This window comes from Plecotus auritus, assembly GCF_963455305.1.
Source record: "Plecotus auritus genome assembly, chromosome: 6".
Lineage (NCBI taxonomy): Eukaryota > Metazoa > Chordata > Mammalia > Chiroptera > Vespertilionidae > Plecotus > Plecotus auritus.
Genome location: NC_137773.1, coordinates 170,394,355 through 170,415,207, shown reverse-complemented (window position 1 = coordinate 170,415,207; position 20,853 = coordinate 170,394,355). Strand labels below are relative to the sequence as shown.

Below are 20,853 nucleotides of genomic sequence, written 5' to 3'. Positions count from 1 at the left end.
TTCCTTTCTGGGAACTTCATCAGCTGCCCGGGAGGACCTCCGCAAAAGGGCCCAGTCCTGAAGATTGGCTGGCAGCTGTGCCTCCTGCTGGCCATCTCGAGATGGGGCTGGTCTTGGGAGATAACGCACACCATCACCCTCAGTGTGGACAGGAGCCCGGAGCCCAGGGCGGGGAAGTGCCTGTAAGGCAGGGACAGAGCCTGCAGGAAGGCAGGCCGCCCAGCCCCCAGGGCAGCGCTGCCACTGCTGTTCTTTTGTTTCCAAGGTGTTTCTGCACTCCAGGCTCTGGGATTAGTGCTGAAGACTCTGGGAGTCCTTGCACCTGTCTAGACTCCACTAGACAAGAGGACCTGAATTTTCCTTCTCACAACCCCTCCCCCCCCCATTATGCCAGGCCCAGGGAAGTGGACCCATAACTCAGAATCTTTCACACAAATACAGACACACACGTTAATAAGCACCTTGGATTTATTCTCCCCCCACGCCTGAAGCCACCTCACTTAATGTACATATACACAGTATATAATGCCATACAACATTCTCCACATACATGAACACAAGTTCAGGCCTCACTACTGTGCGGAAGTTTGTTCAAAGTACCCATCATTTGGTCAAAATAGATCTTTGTTATTACACTGAAACAGTAAGCATTCAAAAGGAATATGTGAAGTGGTTGCCCTGGCCCAATCAGCCTCAGTCGTTTATGCTCTTAATAGAAAAGTCCATTAAACAAAACAGAATCCTGGGGGTCATGTGACTAACGCATTAAACACTACTTCTGAAGCAACCCCAGAATCACACAGGCATAAAGGGTAAAGAAGGTCATATGTACCAAGCACAGGTTCGAGGAACAGAATGGATTTGGTAAGTTTACCCTAAATAAAAGGCGCTTGTGGGCAACAGCCCCGCCGTCGGTACACACGGCCAGATGTTTCCATATCCGGCCATTCCCAGATTTTACTGACAAGCCCGTTTCCACGGGTTCCCTGCCAATGACGTTGCCCCAGCAACAGAATTCGACATCACTGCTCCCACACGGGAAAAGCACAGCTCTCCTCGTTTGGGGACAGACCTTGAGGTTTGGTCCCTGGCTCTCTAGGACAGGCCTCAACCACAACCAGCAGAACCTCCGCCCCGCCCCCCACCCCCATATCCTGGAGGACCCAACACCCATGGTGCCAAGGGCTCTGAGCCTGGAAGGCAGGGGGCAGGTCCAGGGGGCGGAAGAGAGGCCGCTACCTTTCTGGGGGTGGAGAATGAGGCCATCCACGTTGCAGGACCACAAAATGCCCCTTTTTGTAAAGGCCACAAGACACGGCTGTGCTGCGCCACCTGAAGCAGGCAGAAGAATCTCTGTGCAGCGGGTGAACTCAAAGCCTTCCTCCTGCGCACAAGGGATGGGTTCACCCAGTATTCTCCTCCGCTGCGCTTCTGTCCTCAGGAGAGCATGCCAGGGGAGCAGGCTGGGGCCGGCGGGCAGTGACTCACCCACTGTGGTGTTGCATGTCAGAGCCAAGCTGGCCGGCACGCTCCTTCCCCAGCCTCCCCCCTCAAGGGCACATCTGCTCTCTCCTGCTCCTCCTCTATGAACACTCAGGGCACAGGCGGAGCTCCCCTGCACCTGGGCAGGATTCCGTGCAGGAACAATGGAATGTGAACCGTCAGAGCAGGGCACACGTCTGGTCGCAGCCAACACTCCCATCCCTGCCGGTCCTCCGGCCTCGCCTGTGCTGACTGAGCCAGCAGCGGGCGCTCTGAGGGCCACCTGTATCCATGTTACAATGAGCGGCCGACTCCTTCGAGGAACCACCAATGGCAGCCCTGGATGGGGGTGCAGCCCGCAGCCCCCATATGCCAAGGGGCAGCTACCGTCTTCCAGCAGACAGCCCCCAGGAGTGTGCTGAAGCTCCTTGGGGTACACAGGGAGAGGGCCGGACTCAGTGCAGCCTGCCCCCGCTCTGAAGCTCCTGTACCCACCCTATCAGTTACAATGAAAGGTGCCTTTCCCATCCCTCCAGGGCCCGGGGTCAGCCTCTGCGGCCAGGGCTGGAGTGTGGGGCAGAGGTGGCGAGAGGAGGGGAGACCTGGAGAAGGGCATCTGGGAAAAGAATGGAGCTCAAGGTGAGGTTGATAGAAATGATGAAATGATGATTAAATGTTTTCGTTTCAGCACTCCTCCAAACACCTTTCTCAGCCCTCAAAGATCTTTAAAATACTGGGCCCTGGCTCACAATGCCTGTCCACAGCGTTCACAGTCCTCCTGCCACAGGCAGTGGGGCCTCTAGTACCAGAGGGAATCCCACCCCAAATGTGCCGACTACCTCCACTCAGGAAAAGGACCGCCGGAGCGGTCCTGGTCACAGCCAGGCTAGCCTGGGGACGGAAAGCAACCAGCGTCCCTGTGCCTCCCCCACGGCATCCCAGGGGAAGGGGAAGCCCTGCTCGGAGCCTGAGCCACATGCCTGCCCGCATGCTCGACAGGACACAACCCTCTGACGCTCCTGACCTTGCAGCATCTGATACCAGAAGGCACTTTTCAGGTTTCATTTTCATCACGTCCCAGACCTCACCCTGTGAGGCGGGTGGGGCAGGTGGCCTTTAACCACTGAGAAAACAAAGGCGGTGGAACGGGCCCGACTCCGTGGTGGAGTGAGAGTAACGATGGCCACGTGCGGCCAGCTTTCTGGCATTGATGACGACACGGGAGGGGGGGGCGGGCCTGGACCAAGTCAGCCCTGAGCTGGGGTTTCCCTTGGACGAAATCTAAGCCCTTCTTTCCTATCAGCAGTTGTTCCCTCCAGTGGGCTGAGGCCTCTCTCAGCTGGACTGCAGTTCAAGTGGTTATGTGGTCATGGGTTTGTACCGCTTGGCTGGTCCTCTTCTCCCTTTAACTTGCGAAAGGAAACCTCCAACCCCAAGACCAGTCACCCAAGCGTGGCGACCATGGCGGCTGGTGCAGGGAGCAATCCCAGGAGGGAGACCCCTCAAGCACAGTCTATCATGCTTGCTGAATGTGGGTCACAGGCTCAGACGCTCAAGGCATCTGGGGTACGGGGCTACAAGGCAAGCGCATGGACTCGAAAAGAAAACAAACCATTCATAAGCTGTTCTACCAACTTTTACAGCTTCTTTGTGCTTCTACCATAGAAGGATTTGTCTCGCCTCCGTGGCTTCCCACTCTATTTCACCACCTCTTCAAAATGTCCTTCCAGAAAGCCTGAACATTCACCTGCTGGATATGCCAAAATTATGCAGATCCAAAATCAATAGAGAGACAACTCTGGAGTTTCCATCTGAGGGTGTTGCCAGTAGAACTTTCACATCCAGATATTTTATTTGAGTAAAAATAGAAAATTCCATTATAAGAAAATAAAATCACTCTGGCAACATTTCCCCAACAGTTCCCAGCCACATACACTTGTTTTTCTTAAAGTGATACCACGATAGCTCAGTAACCACACACCACCAGGAATAACCAAGGACAGCCGAACCCACTGAGACCATTTCCTTGCTTGCTCCTGGGCGCAATATCTCTTGCACTGATTTTCAACTTATAAAAACTATCAAAACAGGATTTTTAAATTTATCAAGACTACCTAATTCCACTCCAAGTATTCCATACAACTGTGGTTGAGCTATTCGGATCCCAGACTTCTACCAAGAACCATCTAGGGGCAAGCTTCCGAAATGGCTCCTGAATGGTACTGGACAAGCTAAGATCTGACTCAGAGCCACATTTTGGGAAACTATGGTCAATCAGCATTTTGACAGGGAGATAAAGAAAAGCTTTTCCGAGCACAGGATTAATTATATATTTGTAAAGCTTTTAAAAAGTTAACACCTCCTGAACTCTTATTCATAAAAAATGAGGCCCCTGGCCCAATTAAGATGACTGGGAAAGGTGGAGAGGAGTGATTAATTTGGGAGTTCTTCTGGGAACAGGTACACAGGGTCAAGGGGTTCATCATTAAAATGACAGGCCCTGGCGGCTGTGGGCAAGGCTGATGGCAGCAGCCTCTCCCACCTGCGTCCGTAAAGTGCGCCTGTGTGAATCCGTGTGGCTCCCCTGCTCCCATTCACGACCCACGGCAAGGAATCTTGCTCAATTAATTTTTAAAATATTCAGATTTGCCCTGCAAATACATATAAAACATTGCCGTACCCACACTGTCCCACCACCATACAAGGTTATATTTATAAATTAAATAAACTGAGCTTTCTTAACCATTTTCTCAGCTTAAGTCTGTCCTTACCCTAAATGTAGATAAGTTCAATTTATATCCAAAATATATTTAGCTGTTCTAAAAGTATCATATTGATAACTATTCTAAGTTATCAAAAATGTAAACAAATTTTATCTTGCTTAATTCATGAACCATATTTTTAAGTTTTTAATTCACCCTGTACTGACCCTCAAAAAAACCTAATCAAGTCACATGGAGACTGAAACGCTGATATGGATTTGAATGCGTTTCCTCAGAGACAACTGCCTATCACTAAAACTAGCACTACTGAATCTAGTGGTTTATTGCATCATTCGGTTTAAAAGACCAAAAGAATTCCCTTCTGGTCTTCCAATACGCTCTGTCTGAATTGAGCCCAGCGTCTGCTGTCCTAGGTCAACGTGCTGAACTGGAGAGCCGGCAGTAACGCTCCGCTCGAAACTGGGCCTGGGCATCAAGCCACCTCATGCCTCCACTGCACCTGTTAGAAGTCCCCAATCTCACTCAGTCCAGTCTGGTTAAAATGAACTTCAAGGATGGAAACTTGAGGTGAAGTTGAGAAGCCAAAAGGAAAACACAGATGACCCTCATGTGAAAATGGAAGGGCCCGTTCCTCACACTCCACAGTCAGACGGCTTCTCCTGGAGCTGCCTCGTCAGTATCTGGTGCGAAGACAGAAAAGCCACGCCCACGTGGAAGAGGATCTGCCAGAGGTTCCTCAGCCCGTGCAGGTACACGTTGCCCAGGCAAATAAAGAGCAGCATCAGCACCACCTTCGTCATCCTGGCTGGACTGTAGACCAGGTACAAGTAACACTGAAATGACAGCAGGAAGGGAGGTCCAATCAGGCGGTAAAATGGCCACAGGCCAGATGCGAGATTCACTTCTCACACCTGCCACGTGGCGTCATTTCACACACATTAGCTTATTACACTGAATTCATCACAATGAGGCTGCGACTGGCTGGGTACGTCACTGTCCGTCGTTGGCGGGAAGTGGAGATGTGGAAGAGAAAAGGAAAGTGAAACAGATATCACAGGAGGAATCAGAGCACTGCACTCCTGGAAGTTTAGGAAATACAGACAGAAGTGCAGAGGAGGAAGAGATGGGGGTCAGGGGTAGACAGCCAGGCCAGGACACCTGACAAGACTGACTGGCCTCCCAATGACGTTTTCTCTCAGGGGCTCATGGCAGGTGAGAAAGGCAGTGAGAGGAGCTATGCTTTTCCGTTTAGTGTTTCCTGAGTTACCGGTCCACAGGGTCTGCTGTCCCCGAGACAGCTCCCTTATCACATCCTCAAAAGCATCTCCTCTTGGAGATGGGAAGCTCTCAGCGGGGAGAGGGACTGATATTTTGTGTCGGGCAAAAGGTGGAAACAGCCTTTTGCTTCGATGTTTAAAAAAAATAAAAAAGGTACATTCTCAAAACACAGGGCAATCTGGCCAAGGCTCAGCTCAGGGCGAGGGAGAGATCCCCGGGGAAAGAGCTAACGAATGAGAAGGCAGTTGCAGGACTGGGCGGTGGGGCGGGGGGGGGGGGGGGGGGGGCCGGGGGGAGAGGACGGGGGCGGTGCTGTAACATCCCACAGCCTGAAATGCAGCTCCATGAACTGTCCACAGACAACATCCATGGTTTCCGAGACCTGTTTCTAAAATTTGAGTGCATTTTCCATTTTGGGCTGAAAATTTCTTTTTGTACAATCATGAAATTCTTTAAAAAATACACCATTTAGGGTGTGGAAGAGAGAGTAAGTGCCCTAAGAACAGAAATTTTAATTAAAAAAAAAAAACAAACACTTAAAGATGAGAAAGTATTAAATCCTAGCCCAGTGGAGGACAAGTAAAGAGAATCACAGTCAGGTTTTTACTAGAATTAACTTTGCTTTTGGAGATTCAAAAGCTCCTTTTTATTCCATCTTTTACATATGCATCTTATCTGAACATAACTAAGTAATAATCAAGGCTCTTTAATGTTATAATTTTGTTTCATTCCCTAAGGGCAGATTCGAGTCAAATGTACTACTATTTAGAACACTTTTTACCTATCCTTGTTTTAAAAACACATGTGCAGACACAGCCGTGACCTCTGCAGAAGGACGTTTCTGCACTTGGATTGTCCAGCAACAAGCAGGAGGCAAGGCCCTGCCGCAACCAGTCAGGCCCAGCCCAGCCCACCCCCCGCCATCGCATCCTTCCCTCCCTGGAGGCAAGGCCAAGTCCCTGCTCTGTCTGCCACCATGAAAGGCCCTGCGGCCCAGCGTTCCCTTGTGGAGCCCAAAGTTCTCACTCTGTTAAGTGAGAGGTTCGGGCAGGATGGGCCTAGGGTCCATCCGCTAAGAGCCGGCGTTGTCCATGATTTGAACCAAGGCCTTGGTGGAACAAAATTAGAATCTAGAAACGTGTTGATGGTTCCAACAAAAGAACCAAATAAGGCCATGGGTTTAACCCACTCAGCACATTATCAACATTTCACTCACCTGGAAAATGCAGGCTACGAAAGGAATAAGAAAAGCCAGAATATTTCCAATTTCCTCATGGGTAACCTAACACAAATAGGAGGAACACAAGAAAAGGAATATTGAGGTGAAAGTAAACACTATCCGGTCTGGCATGGTTGACAGCAAACAATCCCTGGCTGGGTGAGACACGAGTCCCTGTTTATGTATCAACCAGGGGCTGATATGCAATCGTCTTCAATGACCTGGACACACCGTGCACCCTCCCCACGCATCTGTGCTAAGCCCTCAACCTGAAATGCCCCCGACAACCTCACCACCTCTCAAAATCCTCCCCATCTGTCAATACTAAGCTTTCCCTAATTCCTCCCATCCCCAGGTACTGCCCCTCCTCAGTGACGTCACCATACTCTGCTCTGTGCCCATGAGGCAGGGACTGTGTCTTAACCATCGTGTTGGCCAGGCACCGGTTCTGGAGTGTACAGACATTGGTAAGTAACAGGTTATGAGTCAGCATAAACAATAGGAGTGGGAACCACACCACACATGGCCAAAGGCAGGATGTGGTAACAGACGGTCACCGCTCTTGTGGCACAGGCCTGCTGCCATTCCCCCAACGGGGCGGCCTACGTCAGTGCCCTAAGACTCAACAGCAGCCATGCCTCAGACTTCAGCCATCACGTACGTGGGCATGAGCACTGTGGCTCTATCTTTGAAAGTAACACCTGCTTATGCTCATGATGATTCTGTACTCTTATGAAGTGTTTGAAATACTTCAAAATTTAAAACCATTAGAAAGGTGCTTTGAGAGGAGCAGGCTGGAAAGTCAACTTCCTGGTGACAGTTTTTGACAAGGACACAGAGAAGTGGAATCTGCATGATATCAATCAGTCTTGACTCAAACTTCTGCCCAGCGTGGACAATCCAGCCCTGTAGTGATTCCTGGGGTCCCAAGGGCCACGGGGGCCGGATTCCCTTGTACCAAGTTGTCCAGTTCTCACCAGTATCCCAAAGGCCCCTTTGGCTTTGTAGAAAAATGATACGAAAGAGCACATTTCATATTTGTTCAACTTACTACAAAGAATAAAATTAGAAAATTTTTATTTGAATTTTAAGGCCTTAGTATGTAATAACCTTATAAATAAAATGTGTTTCAGTTATAAGGTTATCAGTTTCTCCCACCACATGTCCTTCCATTTAACCTGTAACGAAAAGGTTACCTGTAAAGAATGCTCTGCAAGGTGAATTCCACGAATGAGATTCAGAGCAGCGCACATGATGTTGAGGACAAGGGAGAGGACACCCAGGGCTGTCACTGGTTCCATTCGGAAGTTAGGAGCTTCACAATTAAAAAAATGACAATAAGTGTCTAGTGAAAATGCTTTCTACATGAAAAGAAATAAGTGAAGACCTCCACTAATGACAGGTTATGCTAAACATGCATATTCATTTAAAAAGCAGTTGTAGTTAGAAGGGGAAGGGCAAGAAATGATAGGCAGAATGGATCTGGGAATCTAGGGGAGTTCCTTCAATGGACACATGACAATGTCTCAAGACATTCTGGATTGTCACACTAGGGACAGGCCATTACTGGTAGCCACTGGGTAGAGGCGATGAATGCTCCTGCACATCCTACAATGCACAAGACGGCCCCCACAACAAAGAACTATCCGGTACAAAGTGGAAGCCCACGTGCCACTGAATGTTGTCCTTGTCAGAAAAGAGCGGAGCATTTTACAAGCTGGGAGTCGATGTGTGCAATAGAAATGCTTTCAGAAACTGACAGCTAATTCACAAATAAAGCCATACCGGTAAACTGCTTTAAATCAGGATTTCTCTTGCTGCGCTCTTTCTAAATCATCCTTTCTTGTCCTTTCAGGTCTCACATACACAGCCATGTACACGCACACACAGATAGCTTGCTGCAACCCCACTGATGCCTATTGGTGTTAGGGTCTCCACCCAGCAAGTCAATGTTCCTGTTAGAACAGAATGTGCTACCTGCACAGGTTCTAGCCTCAGGACAACAGGGTGAGCCAAACCACAGTATAATGTCCTAGAAGGATAGGCAAGTATTTGCTCCTCTTGTCTAAGTGGTTAAAAAACAAAACTTATATTACAAAGTTACCCCATCTCAGATACGGCAAAGGAGGGGTTCAACCACCCAGTCTTCCTTCCCAACAGAAATTACAACTTACTGATTAGCCTGAGAGCCAATCCAGGAATTTGTTGATCAAAACATTAAATTAAAACACAAAGTTAAGCCAAAAGCATGAACACTTTTAATATACAACTTTTAAAGTTCAAGCAATGAGTTTAGTATAAAAGTTGAAATAATTAGATTGTTGTAGTATAGACAGCTCTTTCTTTCAGAGCAAAATTCAGCTCTTCACCATTACAAAATTCTCACAATGTAAATATCCACCTTAACTAAGAGCTGGTTTCATTGTGTGTAACTGTAAACAAGGAATGCCAACAATCATGCTTCATTATATGCCAAGCATTGAGTGTAATGCCAGACTGTCAGAGAATGCCAGGGCATGTGATCGCATTCATTAACACCTCATTCGTCAGATAAGGATTCCGTATCTGTATCTGGTATCCACAGGGATAGAGGGATGCCCCCAGGTCTCACGGGGAACCCCACAGTGAGAGCAACAGAAGCCCTGGCTCTGGCCCTGCCCACACTCATCCCACAGCCCTCCCCGCCCTCCATCAAGGAGAAAGGGGTCTCTCAGTGGAGACTTGGAGTATTTCACTAAGTGATGAGATAAAGATTCATTGTCAAAGGAATAAAGATAGACAAAGAACAGATGGATGGATGGATGGATGGATGGATGGATGGATGGATGGATGGACAGACAGGCATACAAATCTGTACAAGTGACTTCCAGGAAAGAGAATGGACCTCCTTTACAACATTCACACCTGTAGACTTCATCCTGGTTAAGAAAACAATCTGCCAAGTCACTCTTTTCCTGAATTTCATCGTAAGAGTCACCTCCCCTCAGTTTAACTCACTGCCATAATTGTCAAGTTTCTTAAAACGGCCACCCAGGAAATATATTAATATACAAGCTATTTCCACCCCCCCCCCAAAAAAAAATACCTTCCTAGTGAAAGAACTCAATGTCCCTTTGAAATACATAATATTCCCTCACCTTCAGCAACCTCAGAGAACAGCAGGCCACCTACCAGGCTCCAAGGGCATCCGTGGGTGACCGTTCATCACCCCATTTGCCACGTCTGGGTCCTCCAGAGTGAGAACTGCTGGAGGCTGGAACTCCAGCTCCTCCTGAATCTTTTCTAAGCTGCTCCCCATCTGAGCGGAACTTGCATAGTTAAAATGCCACTTCACTTTCTGAATGATGCTGTCTGCAACAAGAGAGCACCCCAAGTTGAACATTTTCATCACAATGGGTGTTATATGACAATACGTACAAAATGTACATTTCCAATCAGGCTAATGTCAGCAAGACTCTCAAGAGTGTCAAGTTATACATAAAGGTCAAATGATCACTCCATAGCATGACTAGTCACATCTGTCTCTCCAGAGCAGAGTGATTAAAATGTAACAGGCTGTCCCTAGAGAGGCAGCACCATCTCCTAGCACCTCACTGACAAGGGGGTCAGGGGATGAGGACTTGATTCTTAGCTCAGCCACTTGTGACAGTATAGTCCTAACAACCCACAGAATATTTCTAAGCTTAAAAAATGAGGATGGTTATTCTCGACCTGGTTATCTCAAGGAAAGGCATGTGAGAAAAAAATTACACATGAACATGAATGTGCTGTGCCAACTAGGATTATATATTTGAAAGGCATTGGTTTTAATTCTTTTATTTATGTTAGTACTAATTTATTGCCAAGTTTTTGGCCCGTAAGCCACAGTTTGCTGACCCCACTCGCGAGGGCTGTGGTGACTGACCCGTACAGTTCTCACCATCCCTCCAGCTGCCCCAAGGCTCTGGAGAGATGACAAGCCAGAGTGTTAAACCTCAAAGTTTCCAGGCCTCTTCCATCACTGTAAAATCTCAGGATAGATGGCTGTTCTCCAGTGATATCTTACCACACCTCCAATGACTTTTCTTGAGGGTCAAAGCCAAATCTAAACTACAAATCTACACACGCCATGAGTGAGAACAGTAAATACAAACGAGAGTTACAAACCGAATTCCAGAAAGGCATATGGCCTGGAGGCTAGGCCAATGCAGGTGGTGTCATAGGAAGCTGTGAATTCCCACCACAAGGTCTCCAGGAAGCAGAAGGCCATGGCTGCTGGGCACCGGTGGGAGCAGATAGCCATGCAGGCCACATCCCCTGAAGAAGAAAAGCTGAAACAAAAGGGCGACATCTACGTTAGCAGGAGCAGACCCATGGATTCCCGCCCACACCCAGACACAACCTCACCTCCACTCTGGACCTGCTTGGCCTTTGGGCAGTCCTGGAGCTGTTGGTTGCATATATGTGTCCTCAGCTAGACCTACCTGGGTCTGCGCCTTTCTTATACTTCCTCTAAAATGTACAGTGGTATCTGCCATTATTCATATCTGAAGGTGCATGTTCCATTAGAGGGAAGTAGCCTCAGACTTCTCTGCATCTTAGAGGAAAATGATTTTCTTTTTTAATCTACATCAAAAGGTGTTCTAACATTGAATCAGACTGGCATCCTGAAATGACACCTACTCCTTTCAGGCTGTCACACTATTATTTCAAGTTCTGGGGACTCTACTTCCCCTTTCTGTGGTGCCTCCTGACCCCCACTCATTGTGGGCCATCTCCTCCAGTGTTTGTCACTTTTGCTGACAGCTCATCACTGCAGAGCCTGTTTTCTCCTGGGGGACTCCCTGAGGCCTGACTTGAGGCGCACTCTTCATGAGGGTCTGCATTTGCTTTGGCCTGATGCTCCCGTGTCATCAGTCTGGAACCAACACTGATATCTGAACCTTGGCTTGGGAATTCCTAGCCTGTGGGAAGTATAAAGTATAAACTCAGCCCTAGCTGGTTTGGCTCAGTGGATAGAGCGTCGGCCTGCAGACTGAAAGGTCCAGGGTTCAGTTCCGGTCAAGGGCACATACCAGTTTCAGGCTTGATCCCCAGCCTGGTGCGGGCACATGTGGGAGGCAACCAATCGATGTGTCTCTTACATCAATGTTTCTCTGTGTGTCTTTCCCTCCTTTCTGCTCTAAAAATCAGTGGAAAAATATCCTTGAGTGAGGATTAATAAACAAAACAAAACAAAACAAAACAAAACAAAACAAAACAAAAAGGTATAAACTCAGACTCCAATCTGACACGAGGCACAAGAGCAGGGTTTCGATTTCTTAGGTGAGATTTTATCTTTTCTTCCCATTCAAAGCCAAAGAGAGATGAGTTACCCCTATATTGGTGAGCAGACTATTTCTTCCCTATCATTGCTTTAGAGTTGCACCCTGACAAGAACCCTGTCTTTATGCACGGGTCTTATTCCAACTCCTCACTTTACATACGCTCAAAGGCCCTCTCCCTTTATGGTGCAGAAACTTAACCCTGAGTTCACTATGACTGTTTACCCAGGAGCCTCAGTGCCAGCTCACACGTTGACATTCTCTTCCCCCTGCATTTCTGGCACCTTGGGATTTCTTTCTTTCAAGCTCAGCTACCCATTTTTTAAAATTTATATATTTAGCCCTAGCTGGTTTGGCTCAGTGGTAGAGTGTCGACCTGCGAACTGAAGGGTCCTGGGTCCAATTCTGGTCAAGGGCACATGCCCGGGTTGCGAGCTCGATCCCCAGTGGGGGGTGTGCAAGAGGCAACCAATCAATGATTCTCTCATCATTGATGTTTCTTATCTCTCTCCCTCTCCCTTCCTCTCTGAAACCAATAAAAATATTTTTTAAATGTATGTATATAAATGAATAAATAAATATACATTTACCCACATTTCTGGATGTTTCTGGCAGAAGCGTTTTTAGGTTTATTATCTACCACCTTTTTGTAATTGAAGTCTATATAAAAACGTTTTCGATTTTTAAAAAAGAATGACATCTCCTTGCTTAAGGAATTTTCCAGCAGATCCTAAGTCTCTAGGGCAGCCTGGGCAAACTACGGCCCGCGGGCCGGATCCAGCCCGTTCGGCTGTTCTATCCGGCCCGCAGAGCCGAAAGAGCGGAGGGTTCTCTTGCTCTCCCCTCCGCTCCTTTACTTTGAATTTATGTTAGTTCACACAAACACTCCATCCATGCTTTTGTTCCGGCCCTCCAGTCCAGTTTAAGAACCAATTGTGGCCCTCGAGTCAAAAAGTTTGCCCACCCCTGCTCTAGGGTGAAGGTGTTCATACTTGAAAGAGGGCCCCTATTTATGGGCTGAATTGTGTCCCCCAGCAAAAAAAAAATATATTGAAGTCCTAACTCCTAGGACCAGTGAATATGACCTTATTTGGAAATAGCCTTTGTAGCAGTAATTCAGACAAAATGAGGCCATCATGGATTAAGGGATAATGGGTTAGGGTGGGCATTCATCCAACGACTGGTGTGAAATCTAGTCACAGGGACAGAAGGAAGAAGCCCATGTAATCAGAGGCAGAGACTGCATGAGGCTTCTGTAAGACACAGAGTGACAAGGACCGCTGGCAACCACCAGAAGGTGCTAGAGAGGCACGGGAAGGATTCTTCCTTAGAGCCTCAGAGATAGCATGCCCTGCTGACACCCTGACTTCAGGCTTCTGGCCTCCTGAACCGTGAGAGAATACATTGCTGTTGTTTTAAGGCAGTTTGTGGTAATTTGTTATGGCAACCCTAGGGAAGTAATTCAACTCCTTAACTACAAAATAAGCTATGGTACTGCTCCCCTATAAGGGAAAAAGTCTGTTTCCTCTGGAAAATGGGGCACTATTAAATGCAAAGACAAATGAGTAGAACTTTTTATACTCCACTTTTCAAAAAACTGAAATGCCCAGCGTTTCATCTGAAGTCATGGACTTTTGTTCCCTAACAGACAAAAGGCATCATATTTTCGGTCCAGCACGAAGCTCCCAGAGAATGTTAGATGATCACAGCACAATGGGGAAGATGGTTTCAGGCTTCCGGAGGAAGGAGTCACAGACATGGCGGGCGCAGCTCAGTGTTGGCTCCTGAGCACCCACTGCCCACACCACAGTGTGAGGGCTGCACGTGCCTGCCCCCTGGCACCCTCTTCGGGCCCCATCCCTTCTCACCTGACTCCACCACCGAGCCTGAAGACAGGCCTGGACTTTTCCTTTTTGTTTTTCTGAATCTGAGACTGAATTCTACTAAAAGGATCCCACCTTATCAGGTCAACTAAAAATTTACTGTTCAAGGGAGCAAAAGGCACTTGGGAGCAAAAGAAGGCCTAAATGGTAGAAAACAATGATGTACAATTATAACCAGCCATTCTGATATTTCAAAACCTGCCTTGCCCTGATCCCTCCATAGAATGGCTTTTTGCTCTGAGACCTAGAATAAGAAATGATAAAAACCATGAGGATCAGGCCCCTGGTGCCTGGTTGCCTGTGTTCAAATCCTGGCTCTACCACTTTCTAACAGTACAACCCTTAGGTAAGTCACTTAACCTCCGTCATCTCCTTTATAAAACAGATATAATACTACTGCCTACGTCATAAGCCCCCCAAAGCACTTACAATAATAGTGCCTGGCACAGAGAAAACACTCAATAATATGAGCTATTATTACTATGACTAGAGGCCCAGTGCACGATGTCATGCACTGGGGGGGGGGGGGGGGGGGAGTGGTCTCTCAGCCCGGCCTGCGCCCTTTCGCAGTCCAGCCCTCGGAGGATGTCCTTAGCGCTGCCATATAGACGGGCTGCTGCACTCACCAGCCTTCAGCCCAGCTTGTGGCTGAGCAGCGCTCCCCCTGTGGGAGCACACTGACCACCAGGGGGCAGCTCCTGCATTGAGCGTCTGCCCTCTGGTGGTCAGTGCATGTCATAGTGACCGGTCATTCTGCTGTTTGGTCAATTTGCATATTACCCTCTTATTATATAGGACTAGAGGCCCGTTGCACGAAGAGATTCGTACAATAGGCCTTCCTTCCCTTGGCTTCCAGCACCGGTTTTCCTCCGGCACCTGGGACCCAGGCCTTCGCTCCGGCCAGAGTCTGCAGCCTTCGTCTTCGCTGTAGCCAGAGTGCTGCTCCTGTAGATCCCTTCGCCCCCCGCCCTCCCTCTCATAGCAGGCGTCCTGCCCCTGCCCAGCCACTCCGCGCCTGGAGCAGCTGGGTGGCTGCCATCTTTCTTCTTCTAATTTGCATATTCCCTCCTGATTGGCTGGTGGGCGTAGCAGAGTGATGGTTAATTTGCATGTTTCTCTTTTATTAGTGTAGATTATTGTAACCTGTTGATTCCTACTTTCATTGGAACATTTTCCCCACTGTATCATATTTAGTAATTATTTCTCTTGTTCCCTCATTATACTTTAAGTTTCTTGAGGAGAGGGACTTATTTTTCATTGATGGGCTCCTGGCACGTACTTAAACTTTTTTAATTTAAAAATTTTTCAAAAAATTAAAAAAGCAAAACCTGAACGCAAGAACTCAAGTCTTTTTTCTTAATTTTTTTGGCTTTCTCACTCTCCGTTTTCTTCCCTGCCATTTTAATCTAGTATCTCTTCCCTCTTTACCTTTTTTCCACCCCTGCATCTAGTGCAGAAAAATCTCCGAAACTAAAGGCATGAAACTGGTTGAAGGCAGGTCTCCTGATGCCCACGGGCATGCCACTAACAGAAGCAGCAGTTGGAACAGCAATACTGAAGGCCACCCTAACTCTATTGTGCACACACACAACCTCTGACCACTGTCTGATGCTAGATCTACTTTTTTTTTTAATGTTTTTATTGATTTTTAGAGAGAAAGGAAGGGAGAGGGATAGAGAGAAACATTGACGAGGGAGAAACATCATTGATCGGCTGCCTCCTGCATACTCCCCTCTAGGGATCGAGCCCACAACCCTGGCGTGTGTCCTGATTGGAAATCGAACCATGATCTCTTGGTTTCTGGGTCGACACCCAACCACTGAACCACACCAGCCAGACTAGGTCTACTTTTAACATGCCATGTGACCTGTATAATATATGATAGAAGTAGCCCAGGCTTTGCTGATGTTCTGGGAAAGTGAACATGCTTGCTTACTGTATACTGAAGTCACGTCCTTGTGCAGAACCTCGACCTGGATACTGGGCCAGTCGCAAGGCTAAAGTCTTGAGCCGTCTCCTGATTTCCAGAAACTCTTGGGTGTGGTAAAAGTCAGTGGAGGCCGAGAGGGGCAGTCCATCCCTCACCCTTACCACACAGGCAAAGAGGATCAGGGACATGGTCCGCAAGAGAAGTCATGAGGACACCTGAGGGAAGCAAGGTCACCTTGTTACTGAGGACCAGATGACGGTGCCAGAGACCTCCTGTCCTCGAAATGCGCGCTCCATTTCACCCTCACCCCCAATAACTGCGAATGTTGCTTCTATTATTATTTCCCTGACCTCTATGGCTGTCACTCCCAATTTTCCTCCGTTCATCATATCCGTGTCACTTCTTTTCTTGCAATCCTCCTGTTCCTTTTCTCTAGTGAATCTCTCCTTTTCCAAAATTCAACCAACCAGGATGAGGTAGAAAGGAATAGAGAAGCAAGGAAGCAGGGCAGAGGGCTCAGGAGCAACAGCAATGGCAGTGCGTAGCAGGACACAGGTAGCAAGATGACTCCAAAGGGACAGGATGTGCCTGATGCTGAAGCAGCAGGCATGGGGGCCAGGGACCTGTGCATTTCAGGTCACCCAGGGAGGTAAGTGCTGGGCAGTTTAGGGATTCTAAGCATCTAACCCAGCCGTGGGCAAACTATGGCCCGCGGGCGGGATCTGGCTGTTCTATCCGGTTCTCTTGCTCTCCCCTCCGCTCCTTTACTTTGAATTTATATTAGTTCACACAAACACTCCATCCATGCTTTTGTTCCGGCCCTCCGGTCCAGTTTAAGAACCCATTGTGGCCCTCGAGTCAAAAAGTTTGCCCACCCCTGATCTAACCTAATGTAGGTAGAAAGGAGAGCAGAGGGCAAAGATGGAGCTGAGAGAATACAGCATGTCCTCCTGAATTTCTGCAAATTTTTGATACAGAGCCAGTCTTCAAAATGATGACAGAGCTCCTACAGATGGTTAACGGAAATCACTTAGCAAATTGTATTACAGTAAGATACTCAATATTTGGCCTTGATATGTGAACACCATTAAGAAACAAAAGGAAACAGATTCTGAGCCCTCATGGTGCCTTTGGCAAATTAGAACAAGGTACTTCCCCGGTAGAAGCAGCCTGGGCCAGTTCTGCTGACAGAGCCTGGCTGGGTTTTAGCCCCATCTGTTAACTCTGCAGGTGCTTGTACAGGGCGTAGCATGCACATCTGCATGCGGCAGCCCTGCAACCAGGGGTTAGTGAGGTGGCCACTACAGCTTTAACAGGTCTTCCCACTCACCCACACATCCCGTTTCACAGATGCTGTTTTTGAGAGGATGTGAATAGGTTCATACACTGGTGGGCTTTTCTTCCAAAGAACTCTAGGCATGTAACCTTTTTGGCATCTCAGTTCCTGTGAGCTGTAGGAAAGGGGAGCCCCCAGGATGCACACCACTCTCGTCACTTCTGTGCCTATTCTTCATCTACATCTGCCACTTTTCTGATCTCCCCATATCCAAACCCACATCAAGGCCTGTCTCCAATCCACCCTTTCCATGAGACCTTCCCAGACTGAGGTACTACTAGATATGACAAAGTATTTTAATCTGCCTCCCCTGTTTCCTAAATCCTCTTCTCAGCTCTATTTATAAACTGCTCATGTCACAGATAATCCCTATTCTACCAGCAAAAACTTTGTGCCTAGCTAGAGGCCACCCTGGTTCCCAAAGTTTTTTATTTTTCCTCTCCCCTTTACCCTTAACTCTCTCCCTGATAAATGACCAGGCTTTGCAAAATAGTAATTTAAACAAGCAAAACAAGTTTCATTTGGCGCACAAATATTCATACACAAGTTTTCACCATAAGGCGTGCTGCCTAATCCTCATATACACAATACAGAAAACAAAACTGAGTCATGTCACCCTTATATAATTCACTCTCAGTCACACGACTTAAGATTTGTAGATCATGAAGGTGCCTCTGTTTCACTTTGCTTGGGGATGGGGTGGGGAGGAGGGTAGAGGTCAACCGTCATTTGTTAAGAGCTAAGGAAAGGAGGGCACTGAACTTGATAGCAACTAATATTATACACCAGGCACTGTGCTAGGAACTCCTCTTACATTGATAATGTTATTTAGTGCTCATGACTATGAAGTAGCATAATCTACATTGGACAGGTGTGAATAGTGTAGCTGCAAGGCTTAAGTGGTAGAGCCGGGATTCAAACCCAAATTTTACTATTTAAAATATTCAAAAGCCTATCATCTTTCCGCTACACTATTGCTTCTCAAATCCAATCTTTGGTATTACAGCTACTCCATTTCTCTAAAACAATTCCTTCTCCTAGGCATTGGTACTCAAAACTAATCACAGACCTGTTCGCAGGCACCAGGGCCTAGGATGCACCTGTCGCAATTGCGCCTGATTGTATTACTTTATTTTTTTTCTGGCCATGTCGCAAATTCCACCAACTACTCTTCAACACTGGTAATATTCTTTTGTGGCTTTGATTTCTCCAATCCGAATTTTTCCCCGGGGTGCTCTCTCTCTCTGGCTCTGGAGGTCTAGATGTAAGCTTAACAATGGACACAAAAGTACACCACCTCCTCCTACACCTGGTGTTCAGAAAAGCTGGTCCAGTACAGCCACGATCTGGTAAACCAAATCTTATAAGATCTGCACGCTGAGGGAAGTCTGCTATTAAAATTAAACAATACTCCTGACATGAGTTTCGTGGATAATTAAGGAAATAATGGCCCGCTCTCTCTTTTGGACACACCCATCTCCTCCCACAGGAAGCGGCGCTCTGTGCGCCATCTAACAGCTGACAGTTCTGCAGGTGCGCGCCTGGAAGGGTCGCAGTCTGGAGAGCGGCGGGCACAAGAAAGGGAGACAGGTGATTCCGGGAAGCCCTACAGAGCCCGGTGGGGCTAAGGCTGGGCCTGACGGAGGGGCGGGCCCGGAATCGCCTCCACCTCGAGGCCCGCCCTGCGCCACACCGACTCCGCCTGCTGTCGGCTAACGGGCCGCTACGCCCGCCTCCGCCCGCAAGCCCTCACCTCTCCCGGACGGCGGCCTCCGGGAGTCAGCAGCCTCCCTCCGCGCCGCCGAGCCACCCGCCGCCTCGTCCGCTACCTTAGCCCACAGGGCAGACCCAGCCCAGGTCACTGGCAGCCCAGGCGCAGGTAGGCGACAGTGCGCATGCGCAAGTCTTCAACTTCCATTCGCTGCTGCTAAGCAACATTCGCACTTGAACCGACCAATCCTGGCGTGACTCCACCGCCCCTCCCGGCAGGGTTCAGAATGAAGTAGTTCTTAAAGGGCTGCGACCCAAAGCCAGAGGGGGCGTGGCTGGGCGCGCGCCTCCCAACTTTCTTTCCCTTTCCCAGCGCTCACCCGCAGGGGTGTGAGGTCCAGGACTGGATTTCCCACGCCCGCAAGTGGCAGGAGGCCTCGCGGTCTAAGCTCGATTCCTGCCGGAGTAGCAAACAGCACCGACGCGCCGAGGCAAGGAGGTTCAGCGTGAAGGCAAGGCGCGCCCCGGGCGTGGGTTCCGACGTCCGCGCGGCTGGGAGGCAGGCCCGAGATAGGCAAACCAAAGAGCACAGCCTCCTGCCAGCCTGGAAGAGATGCCAAAGTCTAGGGACACACCCCAGTCCGGGTCGGAGGCACTCACAGATGGGTTCAAGGGAGATTGGGTAGCAGAGTTCATCCATGTATTCTTTCAAAAAAATTTGAGCACCTGCTATGTGCCAGGCACTGCGGACATGGCGAGGAACTCCCGACACTAAAAACAACGTGAAGAGAGGAGGGCAGAGTGACAGCACAAATCAAACAATTACAGCACACGTGTTTAATACAAACTGAAATATGCGCTCTTCAGAGAGGAGCAAGCTTTTTTTTTTCTTTTTAATGCGAATTTACAGGGTCTTCTGGCCTGGACTTTGTTGTCCAGTGATCCCTCCCTGAGAATGTGACACCAGCTTAGTAGCTACCAGGACAAAAAGGAAAAGAGTGTTTCAGACAGAAGGGAACAGGATGTACAAAGAACTCTGTGTGGAAGGCAACAGGACTCCTTGAGGGATGACAAGAAGTTGGGAAGCACATGGGGAGCTAGTATTTAATAGGCACAGAATTTCAGCTGGACAAGATGAAATATGGTGGAAATCGATGGTGGTGATAGTTGCACAACAATATAAATTTACTAAGTGCCAGTGAATTGTACATTTTAAAATGGTTAAATGGTAAGTTTTATGTTATGTCTACATTGCCACCAAAAAAGAGAGGAAAATGAAATTCTGACTTTAGAGAGTAAAGGAGTAAAGTGAGAGCCACTAGAGAGACTAGAAGAGGTAAGACCACGCAGGATCTTGTAGGCCATGGCAGAAAGTTTAGGACAGTGAGATACTGAACAAGTTTGCATTTTGTAAAAATCACTTTGGCTGCTGAAGTTAAGACCCAAATGGAGAAGATTCATAGAAGCTGTGGTCAGACCAAGTGGGAAGCCAATTGCAGTCATCTGGGTAAGAGAGGATGAAGCTGGAACTTGGACCAGAGCGATGCTGATGAGGAAGAGAACTAGGCAGTGTGCAGAGAAATGTATGAGCAAAATCAACAGGACTTGGTGATGAATTGGATGTGAAAGGGTGACAAAGTAGTTTCAAGTAGTTTCAAGAATGATGCCCCTGTTCAGCCTTGAGTGAATGGGTGGATGGTGGAGGGATTCATAGATATGGGGAACACTGGAAAAAGATCTGATTTGGAGAGAAGATTGGTCCTTAGTTCCATCTTAGATAAGTTGTATTTGAGTCACCTTTGAGACTCCTAATTGGGATGTCAATGTTGTCAATTGAATATACAGGTTGCAGTTCAATGTAAAAAACAAACGCAAAAACCAAGAGAGAGTTATGATAGAGTCCAAGACGACCTCCAGGGGACCCTGCCCCCTGGTATTCATGCCTTGTGTATACCTAGTAAAGCATTATTATTGCCCAAAGAACAAACA

The 20,853-nt window shown here is 48.0% G+C and overlaps 1 protein-coding gene across 1 annotated transcript; it reads right to left on the bottom strand.

Moving 5' to 3' along the window:
- Nucleotides 1-451: 451 nt before the first annotated feature.
- On the bottom strand, nt 452-19,060 carry SEC22C (SEC22 homolog C, vesicle trafficking protein). Its single transcript, XM_080672557.1, has 7 exons — nt 18,908-19,060; nt 15,825-16,033; nt 10,849-11,012; nt 9,874-10,053; nt 7,899-8,017; nt 6,700-6,765; nt 452-5,038 (listed from the first exon to the last, which is right to left on the bottom strand). Exons 2-7 carry the CDS (start codon nt 16,004-16,006, stop codon nt 4,838-4,840), a joined length of 912 nt encoding a protein of 303 aa, XP_080528683.1. The 5' UTR covers nt 16,007-16,033; nt 18,908-19,060; the 3' UTR covers nt 452-4,837.
- Between the last annotated feature and the right edge of the window lie 1,793 nt (nt 19,061-20,853).

Bases quoted from the DNA above. Each gene is read 5' to 3' on its own strand.
- SEC22C (XM_080672557.1), bottom strand. From the start codon at position 16,006: ATGTCCCTGATCCTCTTTGCCTGTGTGGTAAGGGTGAGGGATGGACTG. The intron at 8,018-9,873 runs GTAGGTGGCCTG...TTAATTGTGAAG, and splicing joins ACGGATGCCCTTGGAGCCTG to CTCCTAACTTCCGAATGGAA. The intron at 5,039-6,699 runs GTGAGTGAAATG...CTGTCATTTCAG, and splicing joins TCGTAGCCTGCATTTTCCAG to TGTTACTTGTACCTGGTCTA.